General features: G+C 37.6%; 1 protein-coding gene and 1 long non-coding RNA gene across 6 annotated transcripts in view; one reads left to right on the top strand and one right to left on the bottom strand.

The window, feature by feature from the left end:
• Positions 1-26,278, bottom strand: part of DST (dystonin) — a 491,592-nt gene that overhangs the window by 89,175 nt on the left and 376,139 nt on the right. For all 4 annotated transcript variants that reach the window (XM_042986591.1, XM_042986590.1, XM_042986592.1 and 1 more), the window contains 11 exons: positions 24,888-25,096; positions 23,946-24,263; positions 23,254-23,420; positions 21,485-21,641; positions 20,448-20,574; positions 17,859-17,918; positions 16,579-16,820; positions 15,242-15,371; positions 12,236-12,435; positions 10,066-10,561; positions 7,060-8,531 (listed from right to left, as the gene is read on the bottom strand). In XM_042986591.1, the coding sequence (XP_042842525.1) occupies positions 7,060-8,531; positions 10,066-10,561; positions 12,236-12,435; positions 15,242-15,371; positions 16,579-16,820; positions 17,859-17,918; positions 20,448-20,574; positions 21,485-21,641; positions 23,254-23,420; positions 23,946-24,263; positions 24,888-25,096 (3,578 nt within the window). The remainder of the gene's footprint in view (positions 1-7,059; positions 8,532-10,065; positions 10,562-12,235; positions 12,436-15,241; positions 15,372-16,578; positions 16,821-17,858; positions 17,919-20,447; positions 20,575-21,484; positions 21,642-23,253; positions 23,421-23,945; positions 24,264-24,887; positions 25,097-26,278) is intronic.
• The window catches only part of LOC122238658, a 36,444-nt gene continuing 30,934 nt past the window's right edge, over positions 20,769-26,278 (top strand). The window contains exons 1-2 of one of the 2 annotated variants that reach the window (XR_006217698.1): positions 20,769-20,916; positions 23,322-23,493. This is a non-coding gene — a long non-coding RNA (uncharacterized LOC122238658). The remainder of the gene's footprint in view (positions 20,917-23,321; positions 23,494-26,278) is intronic. The other variant, XR_006217697.1, reaches the window with a different exon arrangement.

A 26,278-nucleotide genomic window follows, 5' to 3' on the forward strand; every position in this document is an offset into this window, starting at 1 on the left:
TTTACTGTTTGATCTTGACGGGAATTTATCTTGATGTGAATGTTAGCTAATAGCTTTAATAGGCACTTGCTATTTTTCCTGTGAGTTACGTAAATACTGTTTTTCTTCTATCTTCAATATGGTTTTCAGATGACAGTGGATAAAAAAATTCTACCTAATAAAATGATTCTATATGTAACATTATTAATTGAAATATATGCATATGTGCACTGTAACTTCTAAAAGGTAAAGTTCTTTTTTTTTAAAGCCATCCAGTAAGCAAAACCAATGCACCTGTTAATGATCCCCTTCAACTTCCTTCAGAAAACCAAAAACCAGACAAAACCTGAAAACACTTCATACTAAAACACTACCAAAGAAATAAAGTAGTCTTAAAATTAAGGCGATTAAAGGCAAGTGAGGAACAGGATATGTGAGCACAGAGATTTTCTCAGGGTATTCTGGTTCCTGGACAGCTCCAAAAGCTCTTCCCTTAATTTACAATCACAGCATTTACCTCTGTGAGACATTGTTTTATGAACGACTGTAGACGGAGACAACCATTTATAAAACATTTACAGGTCAAACTTTTCTTAACAGGAAACCAATGTGTAATTTTATAGCCACAAAGCAAATTCTGTCTCACATGCACAAAGACACACACGCACCTTTAAGCAACTTTCCACATTAATAAATTATGTAGAACACCTTTTATTTAAAGGGACGCCTATGATGACAGTAGAAGCTGCAGTTTTGTGCTCTTGGGGGATTGCTTAAAATCCCCCAAGGTTTACCCCGTTAACATCAAAACAACCAAAAAAAAAAAGAAAAAAAAGAATCCCCATCCCCACCCCGCCTTATAAAATCTCTGGCTAAAACTGCCATCAGAACAACCTACTGTAATTCCCCAATCTTAAATGAAGCAAGAGAAGAGAGGACCACGCAGCATAAAGAGTGACAGCGTTAGTTAGCAAAAAGCAGGAAGAGAACACACAGTGCCAACTTCCCTTTAGTCACTCCTTTCAGTACAGTACATTCTTGTGTTTGATGTATGAAGGAGGGCACCCCCGTGTTATGCTATGTCATATTCTCACGAGAATATGAGGGATTACTGATAGCACACAGATCAGCACCAGCTCTTTGTGGCATGATTATGGTGGTCTCTGCTTGGGTAGGATTTCTCTCTTACCCAGCATGTATGATATTCCTTCTTCCTAAAATCTTAAATTCCATGTTGATGTATCTGATTAAATGATGTGATCTTCCCATAAGGTCTATGCATCAAGTTATGGTTTCTATAGTGAGAACATTTTCATTTTTAAAAATACTAGAGGAAAAGCATCGTGCAAGTGCCTTGCTAATATACTCTAATTAACAGAAGTCCAGTCAAGTAAGAATTTTTTTCCCTAAGAAAAACTTCTTATGCAACAGCCTTATTTAATATCCTCCTGTTCTCAACAAAAATGGGGAACGATTTGTCATGGACCTCTACATAACAACACGGGCACCCTCTTTAAAATCCACTGTGTTAAAGCATATCTTTGGATAATTTTATCTTTAAAAATATGGTGACATCACAGATGTTGTTTTAGGATCATTTCATAAATATCTTAGGAAGATATTTGGAAAGTGATTTATTTCAGCAATACTGTTTACAAATAAGGCTCAAACTGCCTGGTTTCACTTGTCTCATGATAACAGGCATTGTAACTCACCCACTATCCAAATGAAGACACCTGGGTTAAACAATGACTTTACCTTGACCAGAGAACATGTATCACAGCAAATTAGGCAAGTGTTCTATGGTTTCAGCTTGGCTTAAAAATTCTCTGCTCCCAGGACATCTGGATGGCTCAGGTTAAGTGTCAGACTCTTGATTTCAATTCAGGTCATTACTTCATGGTTTGTGAGTTCAAACCCCACATCGGGTTCTGTACTGACAGTGTGGAGCCTGCTGGGGATTCTCTCTCTCTCTCTCTCTCTCTCTCTCTCTCTCTCTCTCTCTCCCTCTCCTCCCCCCCCCTCTGCCCCTCCCCATTTCTCTCTTTCTCTCAAAATAAATAAATTTTTTTAAAAATTTGGGGGGCACCTGGGTGGCTCGGTCGGTTAAGCATCCAACTTGGGCTCAGGTCATGATCTCACAGTTCATGGGTTTGAGCCCCACATAGGGCCTGCTGCTGTCAGCATAGGATCCTCTTTGGAACCTCTGTCTCCCTCCCTTTCCCTCCCCGGCTAGCGCATGTGCACAGTCTCTCTCTTTAAAATAAACATTAAAAACATTCTTTGCTCTATGTAGTACTATTTCAATTTTGAAAATAAAAAGAAATTGGGTTAGAGAGCTTTGTACTGGTGATATGTTTATTTGTGGGGACAAACTGAATGACAATTTGGGGCAGCAACAGAGTGGCCAAAATAAAAAGTAAACAGGTTCTGAGGTAAAACATTTTACCATGGCCTAGATAGAGGTGTGAAGGGTGTATATGCTTATTGAAACATCAAGTTTCTTTGATCTTCACTGAAATTAAATCAATTCAATACAGTGATAGTGATTACTTCAGGATGATCAGAAGATCTGACTGGCTGTTGATGACATCACAGGAACTGCTGGGACATGTTCCTTGTATGCGAGTAGGTTACATGTGTCTTTGATAAATAAAAATGTGGAAATATTAATATTACTTAATAACGTCATTTAGACTTGAAGATAATCTTAGGCTAGTAATCTTTACCAGGAGGTAGGGATGGGGGAACACCAAAGGGAATTTTTCCCTTTCTGCCTAGGAATCGATGACAGTGTGCATAGAATTTAATGTAATATAGAGAAGTATAAGTAGAAAAATGATACTTTAGTTATCAACAGTAATAGAAAACACCTCACACTGCATACATTTTAGTCCAATGACTAATATTTAGAAGTCAGAAAACATATGGTAAACAGAACTCACACAATCAAAATAGTTTAAAGACTTCAAGCTAACACAAAAGGTAATATTTTCAAAGACTTGGAATAGCTTTCACGGACAGTGAATTAGGACATTTGGTTGAGAATAGCATTTGTTTTTAATTATTATGTTTGGGTTGTTATCTTAAACATGAATTAATTTTGAACTTTCAAGGATATTAGCTGCTATTTCTTAGGATAATTTTTAGGAAAAAAAAAAATGGAAGCAGAGAGGTCTGCCTTATCTAGTTTAAATAATCCATTACCCTCCCAGTGAATAGAAGACACCTCCTACTGAGTAACTGGGTGATAGCTACTAAGTTTCAGTCATATTCCAAACTTGCTATTATGGAAAATTGTTATAAGATTTTATCCATGATTGGGTTCAACTAAAGCTACCAGATAAGAGTAATGTCAAACTAAATTACATTTCAAAGTCTATAATAAAAATAGACCCAGTACTTGAGTTCTCTTCTATTTTTAGAAATCATAAAAACTAATAGCTATTTTTAGCAAACTATTAGTTTTTCACTTGATACAGATTATTCTACTTGTTTTAATTTTCCTAAAATAGTATGTCAAAACTAATGTTCAACCAAAGCCTAACTGTCCAAGGAAAACTAAATTAGAATCTGAATTGTACACAGATTAATTGGCCAACTTAATCAAGAGAGACACCATCAGGAAGACAATGAACTGTTTGGTTCTGTTTCCACCGCAGTGGTGGTGGTCACCGTCATCACTGCATCATTGATGACGTCATTACAGCATCCACGCATCAGGTTCTAAGCCAGGTTCACACACATTTATTTCATGTTTCTCACCACAGCCGGTTTTATAAAACACTTTCATCAAGTAAGTATTCCTGGTGTTTTTGGTTCGAAATGGACAATGGTTACTTAGCTCACCCAAATTAGGCTACAGAAGAGATGACTCAAAATTTCCCAGAGAAAGTATCAGATGTGCATCACGATGAGTCAGACTGACACAGTGTTCTGCATTATTTCCACCAAAACATCCAAGCTGTGATACTTACTACCTGTGTGACCTTGGGCAGGTCACCTAACCCCTGGCTCTCAGCTTCCTTACACAAGATGGGGATCATAATGATAGCATCCATGTTTCAGGACTGTTAACAGAACTGAAGACAGGATTTAGAATAACGTTTAACACATACTAAGCCCTCCGTAAATGTTAACTGCTTGTAACTGCTTTTTAAAAAACATACATATACAAATAAACAGAATTAGTGACTGTATGCCCCCATCTTTATTTACCACAACAACATTCTTGTTATTTTTTCCCCTCTGTTGCTGAAATATATTAAATGCAGGTGATTTGTCCACTTGGAAGCTTCTTTTTGAGTCCCTAGGTCTCAAGACACTGAAGTTATGTCAAGATGTTCTTTATTACTAAATTTCATTAAAATCAATCAACTGCTTCCAAAGTAATCAGAAAAGAGACAACACAGCATGCTAAGTGGTCTATTTTAGAAGAAGTGACCACTTTATTTCTCTTCACAATCAAACAGAACAATCTCTGTAACATTAATGGTAATGATGCTTTAGTGCTTTTCAGTTTGCAAAACACTTTCCATGCAGTGGTGAGAGTGCTCGTCCTACCTTGCTTTTTCTTACTTTCAAAAGAATTCTCTGCATGGAGAGCCCATTTTTTCACTGTATTCATGCTTGGGAACACAAAGAAGGAGGTATCGACAAGCAGCAGCACCAACATTATTACTTTTGCCCATTTTCTTACAAGTAGTTGAAGTTGTAAAGAGAAATGAAGGCCTTTTTTCTACACAAATTCACAGAAAAATCCAGAGAAATGATAGGTTTCACAAAAGCACTGAACATGGTTCAATTTCATTAGGAAGAAGACTACTTGATTACTGTCATTTAAGCATTCAGATTTTGTCAGGGTTCTACAGAAAACTCCAGGGACTCACTTATCAAGCTCTCCCCCAGACCTTTGATGCAGCAATGGCCACAGAACATTTTATTTTTTATTATTTTTTTAAAGTTTATTTATTTATTTTGAGAGAGAGGGAGAGAGAGAGGGAGAGGGAGAGGGAGAGGGCGAGGGCGAGAAATACAGCACAAGCAGGGGAAGGGCAGCAGGAGAAGGAGACAGAGAATCCCAAGCAGGCTCCACACTGTCAGTGCAGAGCCCAACATGGGGCTCAATCCCGTGAACCCTGAGATCATGACCTGAGCAGAAATCAAGAGTCGGGCGCTTAGCCGACTGAGCTGCCCAGATGCCCCAGAATGTTGTTTTTCCGAGAGTGAATTCTCTCATAGGAAATCTCTATTTTGCAAAACAGAAATAGGAAAGTTTGACAGAGTAATTGGGGAAGTCAAATCAACTGTAAGGTAGCTTTTGTGAAAATTAATTAAGGGAAACCTCACTAAAATGGGAAGTTCAGCAGGGGGAGCTCTCATGCCCTACCACTCAGTCCTCAATTGCAAATCCCACAGGAAGAATCAGACCTCGCAGGTGGATACTACTCTACCGCAGGGCAGGCAGAAGGAAGGACTTACCCCTCCACCCCGATCCCCACAACGGTCCAGCCAAGGAGAGACAGAACAAGTCAGCCAGTGAGAAGCCGCTACACTTTCAAACCCCAGTTTACTCCAATAGACTTTTTGTTGACAACAGCCTTCTCTACTTCTAGCCTTCCTCCATAAAACAATGTTCCTCTCCTTTGTTCTCCAGACTTGCCTATGGTTTTGCCCCGGCATGCTTGTCCCCCATCGCCAATTCTCTGCTATTCTCAAGTAAGTCTATCTTTTGATGGTAAAGTACCTGCCAGTTTTATTTTTTAAGGTTAACACTTCCTTCACCTTCAGAAATCAAGATCTATACAGAATCACAGATTTTTAAGCCCCGAAGGAACCAGGCCTTAAACACATTTTATAAATACCAAATGACCATAATAGTAATAAGTTATTTTTCAAAAGTCAGTCACCTAAATAGCGTTATTAAAGATGAGCAAAGGAAACACTATGCCAAGTATAACAACGTAGAATATGATAGTCCATCTGATTCATATTCATTTCTCATGGGAAATAATTTATAGTTTTGCAAGCTCTATTTTCATTTGGCCTTGTTTTATCCTTTATGTGCTAGTGGTGGGACTTACCATCATACTGGTCTTTACTGCAAAGCAAAACATACCTCATGAATAGAACAAGACCCACGCCAACCCCAAAGACTGATACAGGTCCCATGCAGTCCCAATACTTAGGACCTCCTCGGTGCAGCGTTGAACCTGTCTTTGTCCACTGTGGAGATGCAACTCTCACTCATACTGTCATAAATGAGGTCAAAACCAGTGACACTGAATGCTGCCCACCATTTTTATCTAATGTTCCATTTATTAAGCATCACTCAGTGCCATCAAGTGGCAGACGTTTCTTGGCACGGAGGAGCTTGCAGTCCAATCAAAAATAATTTTTTTCCTAATCCTCTGGAGTGTGAGCCCAAGATCTTTGTTTTATAAAACCAGGATTACAACATGGAACTCCACTCTGCTTTTACAAATATGAACTTCTGGAAGAAAAAGTTTACAAAAGAAATTAAATTAAGAAGGATAAGAAGACTATAAAAAGGGAAAGAGCAGGAACAGACTATAATTCACCATCTAAACAAAATGCTGGGAGACAAACATGAAGAGAACAAGCTTTTTGTGTTATACACTGGCCTCTGCAGCAGAGTTCAAAACATGGCTTTGCTCACTCCAGATGTCAGTTGTAAATGACATCAGACGCAGACTCTAAAATGTTAGTTTCAGGCTTGCCTAAAACTTTTCAAGTACCCTTTGACCTCTTGATATTATCTCAGGTTTTATTCCATGAGGGCCCAAATTCCTAGTAAGCTTGCAAGTCCCCACATGCCTGGATGTTACCCCCATAACATGCTCCTTCAGGCTCAAACGCTCGCTACATGACAGCCATATTAGAAGGTTCTACAAAATAGGCAATCTCCTTCTGATACCAATTATAAATTTATTTTAATAACGAAAAATAATAAAAATTTATTTTTCTAATAAAAATAAAAAATAAAGATATGAAATAAAAATTCTCTTTAAAAGTGAAAATTAAAAAATTTTTTAAACATAAAAATGAAGAATTCCCTACCTTGAACACATTAAGCTGTTGGTTAATGGTCTCTGTTTCCATACCAACAGGGCCTTGAGACTCTTCATGTTCTTCAGCCTTCTGAAGCAGAGTAGAGAATTCCTTCAGTTTGCTGTAGAATTCTTCAAGACGCTCAACCGTCCCTTCAACTTGCTCTTCTCGGGCTTGTGCTCGGTCCAGTAACTTGTTGCATTGTTTGCTTAAAGCTTCCAAGTCCCTTTTGATTCCAACAAGATCAGGAGAGGTTTCTTCCATGGCCAGCATCCTCTTGCAGGTTTTATTAGCATTGTCGTTGCTTGCTATGAGGGCTTCTAGTTTCTTCAGAAAGGCTTTGATATCCTCCTTTTGCTTTTGTAATGTTTCTACATCTCTCCCCACTGGGGCCATACTATCTAGTTCATCATCGAACTCTGCAAACTGAGAAAACATTTCTCGGATGGTATTCTGGAAATGCCCAATGCCCTGAAGCTTGGTTTCTAAGAATGAACACCTTTCATCAACCTGTTGACTCAATGCACTATGTTCTTGAGCTAAGGTTTCTGCTTGTAATAAAACATCAGAGGTTCCCTTTGAGTCTGAAGCTTCTACCACAAGGTCTTGTGCAAGCCCTTTGACCAAATCTACCTGATGTTTCAAGGTCTGAAGGGTCTTCTGCTGAGTCTGCAACACAGTCAGGTATTTGTTACTGTAGGCCTGGGGTCCTAAGGAATCATAGACATCTAGCTGCTCCTTTGCACACTGAAGCTGCCTTTTAGCTTCTTTGGAAACTTCTTGAAATTCTTTAAACTTCTGGGCCATGTTCTCCAGAGAGAACTTCTTACTGTGAAGTTGCTCGGTGACCATGTCTACTTTCTGGATCAGTGATTTATTCTCATCTGTAACAGCCTCTTTATCTACCTCACAGACACTGAGCAAGCTATTGGCTGCATTGTTTAGCAGTTCTACCATCCCGAAGTGTTGGTTCATTTCCTTCTGCAGAGACTGTAACTTGGCAACAGAATTCTCTGTTTCAGCAGGATCCAAGCAAAATTTTATTTCCTCCAGGTTATTTTGACATTTGTCTATCCATGGCCGGAGAGTCTCCACATGCTCTCTGTACTTGAGGGCTTTTTCCAATGAATCTTTTACCCTGTCTTCCCGTTCTTTCACCTGCTTATTAAATCCATCCCAGTTGGTTTTAATTGAGTTAAGTTGTAACTGTAAGGCTGCCTTCTCAGACCCTTGTGTTTTTAACAAGAGATTTTCACCTTCTGCAATGGTTTTTTCATAAATACTAGACTGAGCAGACAAAGTTTTACTAAAGTCTTTCTGATCTTTAATTAAGGACTCCAAGACATCGAGTTTGGCTGATATGGGGGGACACTTGTTTTGCTCTTCTTTCTTTGTATCCAGCCAAGCCTGAAAATCTCGAGACATTTGCTGAAATTGGTGAGAGCTCGCACAGGCTGACTGAAGGTGCTGAACATGATTCTCTAAAAATGAAATCACAGACATGTTTATTTTTCATCAAAATGTAATTCTGTCTGCAAAAAGCCAAGAGAAAGACCACCAAATAAACGTACAGAACTGGCTAAAAGGAAAGCCTGTTAGCACTAACTGTAAGAACTACAAGTGAGCTGAAGTCCGACATGGAGGCTGAGGAGGAGCAGGAGGGGAGCACCACAGGAAGAACAGAAGCTGTCAAGGCTAGATCCTGGAGCCAACTCCATTCCAGTACGAGGAAGTGATAACTGTTCAGAGTTCACGTTATTCTGATAAATAATCCACCTCCTGTAAAATCTGACTTTTCCACTTCCGTGATTTGTACCTGTCATAGGGGCACTACGGAGCACCTGGGGACTACAGGGGTTAGGCTTCCAGCCCAGCCTCTCAAAATGCTGGAAGACCCTGAACAGATGACTAAACCTCCGAGCCTCATTTCCCCAAATGTAAATTGGCAAAATCAATAGAAGCTATTGTGGTGATTAAATGACAGCACATGTAAAGTTCTTGGCTTACTGCCTGTCACATAAAAGTGGTCGTAACAGGAATAATCACCAACACGCTAGCTAATATTCATTACCAATATCCTGTCAAAATAAAGGAGTAAATCGGAAATGGCTGCTATGATCAATAAATAAATCCAATCAATTTAAAAAGTATAAACTGAGTATTTACTAGGTGCAAGGCACTCAGTGTTACTTTCAAACAGAACAAATATAGCAGCCAAATGCAGGCCATTCTAACGTGCAGTAACTCACTACCACTGCCTCTGACACATCCTGGCTCATCTGTCACAGAATTATGGCCACAGTAGGTGAGAGAGAAACAGAGTGCCAAATGCTTCTCTTTCACACATTTCTTTAGAAAAGCTGTCTGCGGCAGAATGAAACAATGTAACTGTAGATGAGAAAATGATACAAAGCCTTTTTAATAACTGTATCCATCTGTTTTTCTGATGCAGTGAAACTGTCACAAGACAAAAACATTTAGGTCTTTTACCTTATTTTATTTATTTATTATTATTTTTTTTAATGTTTATTCACTTTTTGAGAGACAGAGACAGAGTGTGAGCAGGGCAGGGGGCAGAGAGAGGGGGAAATGCAGAATCCGAAGCAGGCTCCAGGTTCTGAGCTATCAGCACAGAGCCCAACGCGGGGCTTGAACTCACGAACTGTGAGATCATGATCTGAGCTTAAGTCGGATGTTGAACTGACTGAGCCACCCAGGTGCCCCAAACATTTATATCTTTTAAAAACCAGGTTGAAATATCTGAAATTTCAACGGGCCTTCGTTCAAGGGATTTTTGCCAATTATGTGTGCAGAATTTCCCTGATGCTGCATCTGCACGTGAACACAGAATGACTCTCTGTGCTCATGTGAGTGGCCCCTTCCCCATGTACAATTTCAGTGAGGGCAGACTCTCTTTAGGGTCCTAGCTTCCTGGCAACAGCTTGGAAACACAGAGCAGGCAATACTTGATCTCTATTTCCAGGAAATACATGTATTAAAAGAAGACAGACGAACCTGCTTTTTGTTCAATATCCTTAAATGACTTTATGATGCCTTCTAGTTGCCTACTCAGTTCTGCTTTCAAGTACTCTTCTTTAACCAGTGCTGACAAATCCTCACAGAGGGCCTGGGCCACGTTTATCTGTTTCATTTCCTGCTCCAGTTCCTGCTTCATTTTTTGGGCTGCTTCCAACTGCTGGTTCATGGCATCAGGGTGTGCGCTCACGGCCGCACTGGTGATGAGTTTATTATCCAAGTCACTCAGTTTATCAGAAAGACTTCTCAGCAGGCTTTGATACTGTGTGCTCTTAATAATGGCTTGGTCGATCCAGTCACATCTGTCACTCAATTGTCCTGTTAGGCTGTCCCACTTTTGGGTCACAGCTGCCAGTTGCTCTTTCACAATCCCATGGAAAGAAGGGTGTTCACCAGGTCTGCTCAAAATGCTCTGACCAGCTGCAGTTAGCTGCTCATATTGAGGCTTCCGAGTATCAAATTCTTGCAGCAGGATCTAAGGCAAAGAGGTAACAAGGGTAAATAAACATACAAGTTAGTGGATAATTATGGAAAACAGAGCTTTGAGTTTCTAAACAGACATAAATGGTCTAGTTTTTACTTATCTAGTTTTTACTTTTGTTTTTTAGTTCCTGTTTTCCTAGCTTTTATTTCAAGGGCAGTGTAATTATCTTAAATTAATCCAAAGAGCAGTGGTGCTTCACAGAGATAACATTTTGTCTAAAATAATATCCCTCAAAGGGGAAAAGAGAGTAAATATAGCAGTCTGGGCAAAATGAACAAAAACCCATGTACAAATTTTCATATACAAAGACAAGCACTGCTATTGGACAAGTTCATATCACACAAACACCAAATTCGTATTTTCCTACTTGGAGTTGTCTCTTGGTAGGATATTTTAAATGCTCTATAGCATTTTACACCAAAGGAAACGTTCAGTGAAAACAATGTTAGAATACATTAACTCATAGTGCATTGATTTATAAAACCTCTTTTAAATATAAGATTACTGACATTTATACTCTCTATATAAAAATTTTAGCCAATAAATCATGTTGCTCAGAATGTGCAGGCTCAACACTGACTCTCGTTCTAAAATGAATGATCTAAAAATTTCCTTTTTATATTAAGTTTTTAAATGTTTATTTATTTTGAGACAGTGTGCATGCATGTGTGTGAGCCAGTGGGGAGGGGTGGTTGGGCGGGGAGGGGCAGAGAGAGAGAGAGAGAGAAAATACCTAGCAGGCTCCATGCTATCAGCGCAGAGCCTGATGTGGGGTTTGATCCTACAAAATGTGTTATCATGACCTGAGCCAAAAACAAGAGTCAGACACTTAAGCAACTGAGCCACCCAGGCACCCCCTAAATTGTAGTATAATATTTTATCTATCTTAGGGAGACTACCAAGTCTAGGGGCAATTATTTCTACCAAGTATTTATTTACATCTTTTGTTTTCACTATCTTTAGGGTAAGAACATATATGAACTAGGACATGTTGACTCTAAACTACCAAGACTGATTTGTGTTTTCAAAAGTATAGGATTAGCCGCACTGCTCTAATACCACTACATATACAGGAGGAAATCTAACTGGAACCACAATGGAGCTTTTTCTCTCTGACTTAAATTTCATGTATTTTTTTTCTCCTTGTGGATTTATCCACTTTGTAATTAGACTGGTCTAACCCACTCTGTTTCAAGGTTCCTCTGTTTTGCTTACTCTTTTTCCTCTTCTTATTCTGTCTTTCCACCCCTCAGGGCTGTATTGCATGAGTTTTACAAGTTTCATTATCTTCTACCACAATCAAAATGAATAAAACCTCAAAGGAGCAATTTCTAAACAATAAAAAGCATATACCAGCTTCTCATAAAAATGTAATTACTTATACAATCACATTAATATTTCAAAGAAGGCCCTTTTTAACAGGGTCTGCACAAACCACAATATGACTCAAATGATCAAGGGACTTGACACACTCATGGGCTCAGGAGACTGATGCCTCCTGGCTTTGGTTCCCTGGGGGTTTCCCCACTAACCTCAGGATGTTATCTTATGGGCATCTGAAACATTACAAATACACTTCAAGGCAGTTTAAGCACATACTGTCCACAGCTAATGTATTTATAATGAAAACACTTGTCTTATTAAGTCAAGTCATGTAACACTCACCTGCACCTGCTGCCTTTGTGTGTTTAGCATATTTGGGTCAATTGACAAGGGCCCAAGAACACTGACCATCAGTTCTTTTTCCACAAGCCACTGTTTTAACTGAGCCTCTACAGTCTGGAATTGGGTTAGATTATTAGAGGATTCTTCCAGTTTTTGTTGTCTATCAACTGTTAATTGATTGAGTTCTTGCCACTTAGAATCTAAAAGAAAAAGATAAAAAATAAAAGAGGTGTTTGGTTTTTATACATTAACATCACTACATGTATGAAGACTGCAGGACAGGACTCAGAATGATACATAGGTGGCTATCATTCCATCTTTGAAACTCTTCTTACACAGTCGATTAAAGCCTACTCTGAGGGTCAATGGCATTTAATGATACAGATTTTATGATGCTGGTGCTGGGTATCAACCGAAGTACATGAAAAACAAATTTGAATCTGACCCTAGAAGATAATGTAGAATAATATGGAATATTCCTTGAAGCAAACAGGATCCGGAGATCCTCGTTTCTTCTAGAGGTCCTATACAGTCTGTTTATTCAACAATAACTGCCCTACTAGAACAATGAACATTAATTCTTTCCTTTAATAGGAAATCTTCAATGATCAATTCTGGGCAAATGACTCCCACGTTTGTATATCCATGTCCATTCTATTTTATTTAAATCACCACTGACAACCAGCTGCCTGAAAGTTACACTAGGAAATCTCACCAACCCTTCACACTTAACATAAAAAAAATCACTTTTTATTCCTATCGAAACTGGCAGATTTTTCCGATTTTAGATTACTTTGAAAGGTTATTCTCTCTTCCACGTCACTGAGAAACAATAATTCAGAATGTTCTTTCATGACTCTCCGAACTCCTATATCCTTGATCATAAAACCTGAAACCCATCCTTTACATTCCTAGTGTCCTAACTCCACTTTGGTCCTCATCATGGTGTGCCTAGACTCGTGTTTCTCAAACCCCAGCTGCATTAGAATGACCTGGAGGGATACAGGTTGCTCGGCCCCATCCCCAAAATCTACAGTTCAGGAGGTCTGAAGTGGGGGCTGAAATTCTGCATTTCTGGAAAGTTCCCAGGTGACACTGATGCTGTTGCTCCCAGGGGCACACCTTTGAGAACTATAGTCCTAGACTACTAGTCTTACCACGGGTTTCCTTGTAATTAGGGTATCCCAGCTGCAACCAATTTGGTTCTAAAATAATTTCCCTTAAAAATCACTTAAATATGTCATTTCTGTGCTCATATCCTTCAATAACTAACTCCTCACCACCTATATGATAAAATCGGAGGACTTCTGCCTCACATTCGAGGCCTCCCACAAACTGACCCTAATCTACTAACAGTAGAGGGTATGCAGTCTGAGATGAAACCTCTAACCTAACCCTGTTTATCCTACCATTATCATCCAAACAGGCTTCTGCTTACATAAGCCCCATACCTAACACAGCCCTATCTCCTCTCTGTATACCCCAGCTCTGTCCTTCATCACAATTCTACTAGATTTCTCTGCCAGGAAGGCTTTCAAGCTGTTCCCACCCTCATACAGTATGCTCTCTGAGGCCAAGAGTTATTGACCAGCATTTGAACACATTAGTCACTCAATAAACAGTTACTGATGGGCATGATTAGTTGACCTGACAGATTTTTTCATCTAACACAGTACAATAAATGGCTGTTTTTAATAGAACCCAGTCCCGAAAACCTCACCTAATAGCATCATTCTATATGGTATGTTCCAATCAAATATAGTCTGACAACAAAATAATGCAATTCAAATAATGAATTGGGAGGGAGAAATATCAAAATCTTATCGGGAAGATTTTTTGAAATATGCATTTCTTACTCTCACCCCTATTCTCAAATATCTTGATAATACTGTCCTAAGTAACTCTGATACCCCAGGTGATAGCCACTGAATTAGGGACAAATTAATTATAATGCAATAGTCTATAGTTGGATTAAATATAGCTTTGAATGTTAAGATCCCTTAAAATAACTTTTGAAACTAAAACATATTTACAGGTTTCTAAATTTATCATAGCATATCTGACTCTAATGGAAGGACAATATTTAGCTAAACATAATGGAACAATTGAAAGTAAAAGAATTCTTATTATAATCATAGTAAACACACAGCAGTTATTATGTGCCAGGTACAGCTTGTCTAAGCCGTACACACATTAATTCATTGAATTCTCCAAACAATACTATGAAGTAGGGAAAATTAGTACCATTGTCTTACGCGCATTTTCCTTATCATTATAATAGTGAAATGGGGTGATAAGATAATAGAGCTTGTGAAGGAAGTTCCTTGTTTAGGAGAAACCGTTTCTATGGGGACAGGATAGAGATGGGAGGATAACTCTAGATAAAGAGTGAAAATCACTAGATTTCTGTAGGGAGCTACTTTTTAACCCTGATGGGGGAAGAGAAGAACACACAGTAGGGGCCAAACGAGTCCCAGAAGGAACTTCATGAAGGAGAAGGGAGTTTGTCTTTTCCAGACCAAAGGGAATATATATGTGTGTATGTATGTATGTGTGTGTATATATATATATATATATATATATATATATATATATATATGTGTGTGTGTACATAATACATACACACACACACACACACACGTAAGGAATATTTAAACTAAAATATAATAAAGTATAAAAAAATAGAAACACCAAAAATCAAGTAAAAACCAGTAATGAAAACATGTTACTCAGTGCACAGCATTTTATTTCCCAGTATCTACCCTCTTCATAAAAATAAACTTAGTTATGGTGTTTAGCAAGAAAAATACAAGATATGCCAAGTCTCAGTACAATGAAATTTGAAATGGTATATTTAAATATGCAACATTTTAAACACGAAACATTAAGGCAAATTCAAAAGTAAACCGAGGCTGTTAGATAATTTTTTTTCTGATAAAGACTGTGATTAAAAAATAATTGTGCTTCTTTCTATTGGTGGACTCTGGTTTAAGTAACATAACATACCAATTTCTGTCAACATCTTTTTCCATTTGGGGGCCTCAGGAGTATCTGGGTTCTCCTCCAACAGCTCTGTCAATTTGTCTTTCAACTCCTGTACTTTGTTTACATTTTGCTTCAGTTCTGCCTCAAATGACTAACAAAAGGAAAAAAACTGTGTTAAAGTATGTCAATATCAAAAGACACAAACACAATTACAACAGACGAAAATATCTACTGTTAGGTGCTGAAATGAGTGAGGACCAGAATTCAGCAGGTAATTATTCTCCTTTCCTCTTCTTAACCAATCTTCAACTATCTGATAAAGGAATCCCAAAGAGGAACACTACTCCTGTGGAGAAAATTACTCCACTTTCTGTGGAGAAAATTACTCTACACCCTAGTACCTAGGAATAATTTCTTATTATCCTCAAACAAATCCCTTTGGAAAAAAGGAAGATGGCATCAACATTGTAACTGAGAAGAAAATCAGTCTGGATAAAAGCTGCCAGTTTTGAGAATCTACTAGTGAGTCAATGCTTTTCTGGATAACACATTATAGAATTCAGATATAGGTAATCACATTTGTAGACATTTTTGCCATAATTGCCACAAAAAGTCATTTCCCCCGCCTTGACAGTTGCAGAAAGAAATGCCATCTATTGAAGAAAGGGAAAGCATAAGCTACCCTATTTTATGCTGGACAGAACAAATCCCTGATACACCTACATAAATCTTTTCTAATAGTTGACTGGTTAAAATCCCAGACTTAACATGATTTAAAGGTGGCAAAGCTGGGGCATCTGGTGGGCTTAGTCAGTAGAGCATACGACTCATGATCATTGTAGGTTGTAGGTTTAAGCCCTATGTTAGGTGTAGAGATTACGTAACAAAAAAATCTTTAACGTTTTATTTTTTGAAAGACAGAGAGACAGAGTGTGTGTGGGGGAGGGTCAGAGAAAGAAGGAGACACAGAATCTGAAGCAGGCTCCAGGCTCCATGAGCTGTCAGCACAGAGCCTGACATGGGGCTCGAACCCACTAACCATGAGATCATGACCTGGGCCAAAGTCAGACACTTAACTGACTGAGCCACCCAGGCACTCCTAAAAATAAAATCTTTAAAAAAAAAAACAAAGAAAGGTGGCAAAGTTACCCCAAACAGTTCACTCATCTTTGTAATGTCTGTGTGTAAAACAGATTCCTATTATGATCACTTTCTACAGAAAAACATATGAAACAAAACTGGCAAATTATTTGCTGAAGGTTATAGAGCTAGAAATCACAATAGGGGTCCTGAGGGTCCCATCGGAATGCTAGTCTGTTCTTTTTTAGGTCTTCAATAAATATATCCACAGAATATACCTTGTTCTGCTCAACTTGAGTCTTCACAGCTTCCGCATCTGTAGGTGTAGGTGCCTGATGCCATTTTGTTGCAGTTTTATTCATCTTCTGTAGCCACTGCATCATTGCACTTGATTCTTCCTGAGCCTTTTGCAATTTGGAGAGTTTGCTATTCAGTTCAGATATTTTGTCCTTAAGTAAGAGGCCAAGATCTTCATAACCATGGCTTATGTCAGTCATATCCTTTTTAATGGATGTTAACCCTAAAAGTAAAAAAATAAAATAAAATAAAATCAGATGGACACATTTTCAAGACAGTTTAGAGTTAGAACTCTAGAAATAAGTTTGCTTTACATGTTATTCCCTTGTATTTTCTCTATATTAAGCCTACCATGATAAAGTCATAGAATTTTTAGAACTAAAGGGTTAATATTTCTAAAAATTTTTTTAGAATTATAATGCTATTTAATAACAAACAATTTAGGTACATTACATAATACCAAAAACCATAAAATGCTATATATTAATTTCTTAGAAATCAAACTCAAGGAAATAGCTCAAAGAATGTTATTCCAAGTGACAAAATATCTTAAATTACTTAACCAGAAAAAAGGAACATAACCAAATACCAAACTGAACTACCAGGTTTCACTAACTTCAGATGAACAAAATTGCATGGAATGTTATATTAATATGATACTTATGGCAAATGACTATGATAATAAATAATTATTTTAAGTCAAGGTTGAAATTTCGATATAACTACTGTTCATCTCTAAAGATTTTTTCTCAAAAACAAAAACAAGGGGCGCCTGGGTGGCTCAGTTGGTTGAGCGTCCGACTTCAGCTCAGGTCATGATCTCGCGGTCTGTGAGTTCAAGCCCCGCGTCGGGCTCTGTGCTGACCGCCCAGAGCCTGGAGCCTGTTTCGGATTCTGTGTCTCCCTCTCTCTCTGACCCTCCCCCATTCATGCTCTGTCTCAAAAATAAATAAACATTAAAAAAAATAATAAAAAATAAAACAAAAACAAAAACAAAGTTACTGTAATCAATAAGCACTTAAAGTTATTGGGGCACCTGGGTGGCTCGGTCAGTTAAGCGTCTGACTTTGGCTCGGGTCATGATCTCACGGTCCGTGAGTTCGAGCCCCGCGTCGGGCTCTGTGCTGACAGCTCAGAGCCTGGAGCCTGTTTCGGATTCTGTGTCTCCCTCTCTCTGACCCTCCCCCGTCATGCTCTCTCTCTGTCTCAAAAATAAATAAATGTTAACAAAAAAAAATAAGCACTTAAAGTTACTATTCACCTTTATTTGCCAAAATTTCTTGAGTATCTGTGGCTGCTCCTTCACCATTTATTATTCCACCTGCAAAATTATTAACACTGAAGTAGTCATAGATTCCAATAGTATTTCTACACATTAACAGTAGACTGCATTAACTCAAACCCCATAAACAGTAGTCATTTACAAATGTTATTACTATTTGAAAATGTAAACCACTGATTCAATTTCTAAATCAAATAAAGGTCGAAAATTTTAAGAAACTTTCTTGTCTATAAAATTCATTCTTAAAGTGGTAAGGTAACATGATCACTTTAAATACTAGTGTCAATAACTTTAGATTAATACATTAATCAATTATTAACATTAACAATTAAGTATTAATTATAAAACAATTTTGCGATAAAGTTGCTTTATTGCTAAATTTTAGTGATAATGTCCTTGAAGCTCAAAAGTTGCTCACTATGTAAGTGTGTTGCATGAAGCATAAGTGACTGACAGACAAATCCTTACTTAAAAATTTGAAAATTGTCTGGTACAGTTACATAGTGTTATTATGGGTTTAATGGAAACAGAATGAGGTACAAAGACATGAAAAGTTAAAAGCAAAACAAACACACAAACCCTATTACTAAAACCCACATTATGTCAACACAGAGAGAGAAGAGCACAGTGGTTAGAAATGCCTGGGCTTCAGCGTATGAGTCACCTGAATTTAAATCCCAGCCCCACTAATTACTAGCTGGGTGACTGGACAAATTAATCACCACCCCAACCGAACGGGTGGGGATAATAATACCTAATTTAAATGCAAGAACACTGTAGGTATTCAAGACAGTTGACTGACTGCCTAGCAAATAGGAACTACTCAGTAAGTAGTAATTATTACTCCTCTCTAATTATATAAACATCTAGCCTTGGTTCCTTTTTCATAAGCAGAGTATTAAAATACTGAATTAGACTTTCTCATGTGAGTTTGCATAGGCTTCCTATCTAAAACAGTAGACACATGAGAACAAGATTAAAACAATAATATTTAAATATCTAAATCTTAATCTATGTTTGGTCTCTTTAAAAAAAATCACACATTGACATTTTGGTTGAAAGTGAACATATCCTGATGATGCTCAAAAATAATTCCTACCATGCTTGTTAGTTATCAAGAGTAGGAAAAAACTTTTTTTTTTTTTTTTTTTTTTACCTATTGCAAATACAAAGTGGACCTGAAGAACTAAAAACACAATAGAATTCCTTTTCTAAAAACAAAGCCAAACAAAACACTTGACATTTCAGGAAATGTGATTAGAAGAGAAAGGAGAGGTCATCACACCATATATAACATAAGTGGGCCCTTAAATGGGGTTAATAGAGCGGAATAAATGGTTGAGAGAGGCCCAGCGGGAACATCAGTCTCACAAGAGGGGCAGCTAGGGGGCTGGGAGGGACAGATAAACCACAAAGGATACTCAGAGATTCTCAGAATAAAGATACAAGATTTGCCTCCATCTGTTCTTGTATTTTTTTTAAAAAAAAAACACCAATTTTAACAACATAAATATGTTTTAAACTATTGGGGCGCCTGGGTGGCTCAGTCGGTTGAGCATCCGACTTCAGCTCAGGTCATATCTCACAGTTGGTGAGTTTGAGCCCCGTGTCGGACTCTGTGCTGACAGCTCAGAGCCTGGAGCCTGCTTCAGATTCTGTGTCTCCCTCTCTCTGCCCCTTCCCCACTGATGCTCTGTCTCTGTCTCTCAAAAATGAATAAACATTAAAAAAAATTTAAACTTAAAAGCATATCCACAACTTAAATGGACTGTAGAATCATTACTTATACATGACTCTCCCCTTGTGTTAAGTGCCTCAGTCATGACTGCAATTTAGATATGCTATAGTTGTTTTCTGTACAAAATAAAGTAGATGCTAAAGGAGATGGGAATTTTTTATTTTTTTATTTTATTATTTATCTTGTTGAGAGAAACCGAGACAGCACAAGCAGAGGAGGGGCAAAGAGAGAGAGGGAGAGCGAGAATCCCAAGCAGGCCCCGCCGTCAGTGCAGAGCAGACACGGGGCTTGAACCCACGAACCCTGAGATCATGACCTAAACCAAAACCAAGAGTTGGTCACTTAACCGAATGGGCCACCCAGAAGCCCCTAGATGGGACTTTAATTTTTTAAAAAAGGAGAGATTCACCCTACACAAAAGAACTGCTTCTTTCTTTCACCTCTCCTTTCCCAGGAGACCAGACTCATTTATCAAATATTTCAAAGAGGATTTGAGCATCTCCATTAATTACGGTAAAAAAAAAACAAATTAGAATCTGCTCTTTCCTCTTCCCCAATCTAAAGCTCCCTATTCTTACGTATCAGTCTGGCTACATTTCAACTGTAGCCTCTAACAAAATGAACAGAAGAGGGATCTGAAATTTGACTCATTACAGATACTCCTCCACACGGGGAGCATACTTTTAGTGCATGCATATACATGCCATCTTTCTTGTCACTTTTCTTTTGTGTTTACTTTATGCATCAATTTAAAAACTAAGGTAAGTGAAAGTAACAGGGTCAGACCCAATTCTTAGGGGTTTCTCCACAGATGTAAGTAAAGCACATACCTGATTTGACTGCTGCTATTGCCTTTGCAGGGGTAGTGACAGCACTGATTAGGTTACATAGTGAGATCCCACTGTTGTTTACTTTCTGAATCTCTGGTGTTTTTGAACTCCACTTCTCTTGTAATTTCTTGAGATATGAAAATACATTATTTTCCAGTCTTCATAATAGTTTCAAAGTTACACATTATAATTCAATTTCTTTAACATATCTTAAAGCAATGATGACTGTGGGTCCTGATTCATGGAGGCACGGATAGAAAAAAAGGCACCATCCCTACGTGACTGTTAACACTGTGCCCAGGTGACTGTTAACACTGTTAGCAGTGAGAAGTGAGGTATGGTCCATCCTGCATTCTGCTCCTAGCCACAGTGGAAGTCAGGCTATTTCTAGCTGCCATGGATTCCAAAGTAACTGTCAACTGCCAGTCTGAAGACTATACTCAGTAGTGGCCAAATTACAAGAAGAAAGGTACTAGAAATGATTTTTTTTAAAAATGGGAATTCAGAATTCTATTTAATAGTGAGTTTTAATCATCAAAATTTCAATGAATTTTTAAAAACATACATCTCCACAAAGTTGGGAGTTGGGATAACTGCTGTAACTGGTCGTAAGTTTTAGGATTTGAATCAGTTGGCAAGACTTGTACACTATTTGTACTAGGGATTCAAATACTGGTTACAGTGATGTATCTGAGCTAGAGTTAATTGCTGAGTTGAAGAGCAGGGTCTTTTACATAACGTTATGAGAAATGGTATAAAAATTCAAGCTAAGTAGAGATTTGATGGGGAAGTAAACTTGGGTACTAGAACAGGCAGCCACTAATAAATATCTCTCAAAAATCAAATTAAGTCAAAGTTTGTGTTCTTCCTCAAAAGGATCAGAGCTATGTTATGACTTCCAAGTATCACCAAAATATACTGAACATAAATGAGGATCTAACTTAATATGATATTAGATAAAAGAAAACCACTAATAGTCTTTTAACCTCTCATGACTCACACAGGCAAGTAAGAATTAGTATTAGATAATGATTCACCTTAGTTTCTTCCAAAGATTTTCCTAAATCCTCCGCACCGAAAGAAGGCTGCACAATAGGAACTCTTTCTGTTGTTTCTTCTATCCATGACTTCAATGACTTAACAAGGACTTGGAAAGCATCCATCTGTTCTTGACAAGAAGATACAGCTTCTTTTCTAGATAACAAAAATTATTGAAGAATTTAAGTCTCCGACAGAAAATACTCCAAAGAAATAATTACTAATAAATAAATTATTATTCTTGTATCAAACTTACTATTAAGAAAAAAATATTCCTCTATGCACTCTCTAACCCTTGATAAAAAGAGGAAAGGTGTCATAGATCCAAGTGAAATCAGCTAAATAACTACTTTATTCCTCAGGCACACTCCACAGAAAAAGATAGGAGCAGTTAAGAAATCTGTAACCCATATGGTAATGGCACTCTATAATGCTACATAAACTCTAAGGCTATATAAACAGTTTTAACATTATTTAGATTCAGCAAACTTTGATCTGTCCACTTTATATGGTGCTTAATGCCAGCAGGCACAGAATGGGCAGGGAAACATTTACACATCACTGACATGAGGAAAACATCCTGCCACCTAGTGGTTTCTATACGACACTAGAGTCCTTCTAGTGGATGGATAAACCAGGTGCCTCAGAGAGTACAGTTCTCTCCAAACTCTCCAAAGATGAGGTGAGACCTGGTTACAAGAATGTTAACGACCACCTCCCCCACAGATCCTCAGAACGCTCCCCAATGAACTCTAGGATCTTTCTGTACACTAAGCACCTTGGAGGGAGGGCACATGCCCAGCAAGGAACAGCTGTGAGGACAGTCCCATTTGGTACATGGAGGATGACCTATGGATGGCATGTGCGCATGTGCATGTATGTGGAATAGCAACATAGAAGAGTCCACTGAAGCTGGACTAATTACTGATGACTACATGGTCTTAAAACTGGACAATTCTGAAGGAAGAAAAAACCTAGAGTTGACCTAGGAAAAAGAATATTACTTCCGTGCAATGTGAATTAAATATTATGTGACAAGATGGAAAATGTAGCTCTGGAAATAGTATAGATAATAGCACTCAAAAGTTTTAGGTAGAGGATCCTGAAGAAATTAAGTATAGGTAAAAGATAAGTGTTTTCCATCTTTGTGGGTTCTTTAGCAAAACCAAATGTATATTCCAAACTAACATGAGATCAGAAATATGTATAAGTCTAGCCACAAGGTTTTTTTCTAAAAAGCACAGCTTTTTTGCTCAACTTAGGTTCATTTTCTCGTTTCTTATTTATTCACGGAATCATTTCTTTCTACAACTCTTTAAAAGGTTAAACTATTTTACGTTTTAAAAAAGGCCATCAAGAATTATTTTAAAATTGCGCATAGCTTCTGAATTGAGCCCAAAAAGCAATGAGCCATGAGCTATCTTTCAAGGTTATTTCTGCTTTTGCAAATAAAATGTGCTATTCGCCAAAAGCTTCAGAGACTATAGTGACTTTAGATTATTTTCAGTAAAACACCACCACCACTATTTTTCTTCGTAATACTCTCTACTTTTAGGAAAAAGTACCAAATTTCCTTCCTAAATCTTTTAACAAAAATGCACTTAATTTTAATCGCAAAAAAAAAAAATGTTATCAATATAAAAGCACTTACAAAGTAGTCCTATGCTTATTCTCAAGTTTTATTTCAGGTATTGACATAAGCAAAGAAAAATAATTCATTCTTTAAGTGTCAAGTAGACTAAAATCCAATTTCTTAAGGGGTGCTTACTTTTGTTTGATGGTATGCTCCATTTCCTTGAATTTCTTTGACAAATTATTTGTTTTTTCAAAAACCAGAGCCTTATCACCTGGCAAGCCATGGCTGGATATCTCCTTCAAAAGACTGTGTAAAACTTCAAGATCTTTCTTATGTTCTAAGAATTCAGAAGTTGATTCCTACAAAGGATTTAGATATTTAAACAATAGAAGATACTGCTAGATTTTCAGATGGCATTCTATCTACCAAGAGGTATGTATGGAGCCAGAATGGCTCTCCTCAGAATTTCACAGAAGAATGATCCCGCCTGTAGTCAGTACTCTAAATATAAATAAACATGAAGTAGGCTGTTTGAAAGAGAACATAGTAAATTTATTTAATTTAAAAACGTACTCTTTATACTCTGTCTCTTTGTGGGTTCTGGCATATAAGGTACTTTTAAGATCTTTAATATGTGCAAACTGTGTATGTGAGACATGGTGTTCATTTCTAATCAATGAGCAAAACATGTCAAGGAGAAGATGGGGTTTGGGATTTTTAAAGGAGGGAAGCACAGATCCTTACCAATCTATCAGCAATTAATCTATCAGCAATCTATCAGCATTAATGATGATCGTTAATTATAATTCCGCTAATACATGTTATGAGCTGGTCTTAAATGTTAATATACTTGATTAACCTCGTGATTATTAAGGAAGACACACCTGCATATATTGAGACAATTCACTAACGTCTTTTCCTGGCACATCTGTGTCAGTAAGAGCCTGAGTTTTTGTTTCTAAAAACGTTTGGAGCTTTTCTGAGAGGTTCTCAAAGAGTTCTACTTTGGCTTTGAGCTCCTCCATCTTGGCCAGTTTTTCTTTGTGTTTATGACTAGCTTCTGAAAACCGAGCAGACAAGTCTTTCATCTTGGCCTGCAGTGAGGATGCAGTGGATGGGTCTGAGGTCTCCATAAATTTCTTCACTTTTTCATTCATGGCATTTATACTGCTCTGACGACCTGCAATATCCTGTTCCAACATCTGAAATGAACCAAATAATGCGTATGTTTCACAATGATGTTTACAAATAGTATCACAGAGTGTTAAAACATCACTATTCATAACAACATGAGCTTGAACCACCTGTGACTGAGGCAAGTTAACGTTGAAACTGACTGACAAGTCTGATCTGTCCCTGGAGGAACACAATCCCAAATCTCTTCAAGAGAGACTGGAGAACAGCTGGCAAGTTGCCTGAGCAAGGCAGGAGGCGGCTGCTACTCAGCAGCCCCTGGGATCTAATGGAGCCCCGGGATTATCCATGGTCCTCATTTTTAAAAGGCTAGACAACAACAAGATTGATCTGATTAACCTCATGTGCAGCTGGCTGAAGCTGTGATACACACGATAGGGCTCATGTATGTGTAAGCCCTCTGAAATGAATTACACTCATGAAAAAGTATACAAAGCTCTCTCTATACTTCTTCACAGAAAAACTGTTCTGACACATGTGTTTTGGTGCAAGCAATACTGTCCAGTTATATTCAGGAAACCCCTTTTTCTATATCCTTAAATTGATCTTAAATCTACCCCTTCTTGGGACTTTTTAAACATTTTTTTTTTCATCTAAAAGTGTTTTTTTTTTTCTTTTTAAATGTCACTTACAATGTTTTTACTGATCACATCCTGAAGAGCAGCAGAGTTTAAGGGCACTTGACCTTGTTCTTTCAGAGAACTTTCCACACTTCCCATCCAGTCCAGCATTTCATCCAGGCCATCCTGCACACTCAGTGAGCGGGTCAAGGTTATCTGGAGTTTTTCATTTCGTTCATTAACAGACTTGGACAGATCATCATATCTCCCAACAATGTCATCTAGTCCAAAGAGATCAGGAAATGTTAACCATGAAGTTCTCTTTGACCTATTCCTTTTCAAAAATACACTAAGGTGAGTCACAAAACTTCCATACCAAAATTGGAAAAAGGAAAAAGTTTAAATGATAAATTCAAAATACATAATCAGAGCACCATCTAAAAACTTAAAAAAAGAAGGAAAGCATCTCAGTGGAATATAAAAAAAAGAATTATTTCTTAAAAAATAGTTCAAATATATGCCATCTGCATTTGAAAAGAGATTTTTGGATGCATAAATATTTGAATTGTTGCAGAGAATGTTAAGTGGTCTAAACTGCTGATGTTTGGAATAAATATTGGTTCTCAACCTGACATTTCAAATTAGCCATACTTGGTAACTATATGGGGGGAAAAGGGTGACAGTCAGATACAGCTATTCTCAAGAAACAATACACAGCTATAAAAAGATTTATCAAGAATTAACCCTCACATATAAAAAGTTATCTCTCCCATGTACACATATGCATTCTCCGTCTCTCTCCCTTTCTCTCTCTCTCACACACACACACACACACACACACACACACACACATAATTAAGCTTTTGTCATCCTTCACATCCTAAGCAAAGTACTCAAATGCACAGAAACTGACAGATCCAAACATGAGAAAATAAATAAATATAATCAGAAAACAGATAATGAAAATTCACTTAAAATACAGAGGGTTGAGGTTATGCTTCTAAAATATAAATAGAATGTATTTGAAAAGTTTGATAGCAGACAAAAGGGAAAAATAAATGTTAACAGCTTGACCTATCTCAGATGAGATTAACCTTCTTTTCAATTAAGATGCTAAAAAAGCAGCCCATTCTAGCCAATTTTTCACTCAAATATAAAGTTCTATATTTTAACATCCTACATTCTGTACTGCAGACCAAAAAAAGTTCAAAGAACAATGATTTTAAATGTATTAATCTCTCTCTGGAATAATCATCAATTTGTCACTCACTGTACAATAATTTGAAACATATTTTAATTACTTCTGAATGCTTTAGTTGGATACATTGTATGTGCAGTTAGCAGAAAACTTTGACCTGAAACCCCTCTCTAAAAGTGAAATATTTTACACGTTGTGTTTGGTCCATGGAACATGATCTATATAAGCAATATTTCCCTTTGATTGTTTTAATATATAATGAGAA

Source organism: Panthera tigris, chromosome B2, assembly GCF_018350195.1.
Source record: "Panthera tigris isolate Pti1 chromosome B2, P.tigris_Pti1_mat1.1, whole genome shotgun sequence".
Classification (NCBI taxonomy): Eukaryota; Metazoa; Chordata; class Mammalia; order Carnivora; family Felidae; genus Panthera; species Panthera tigris.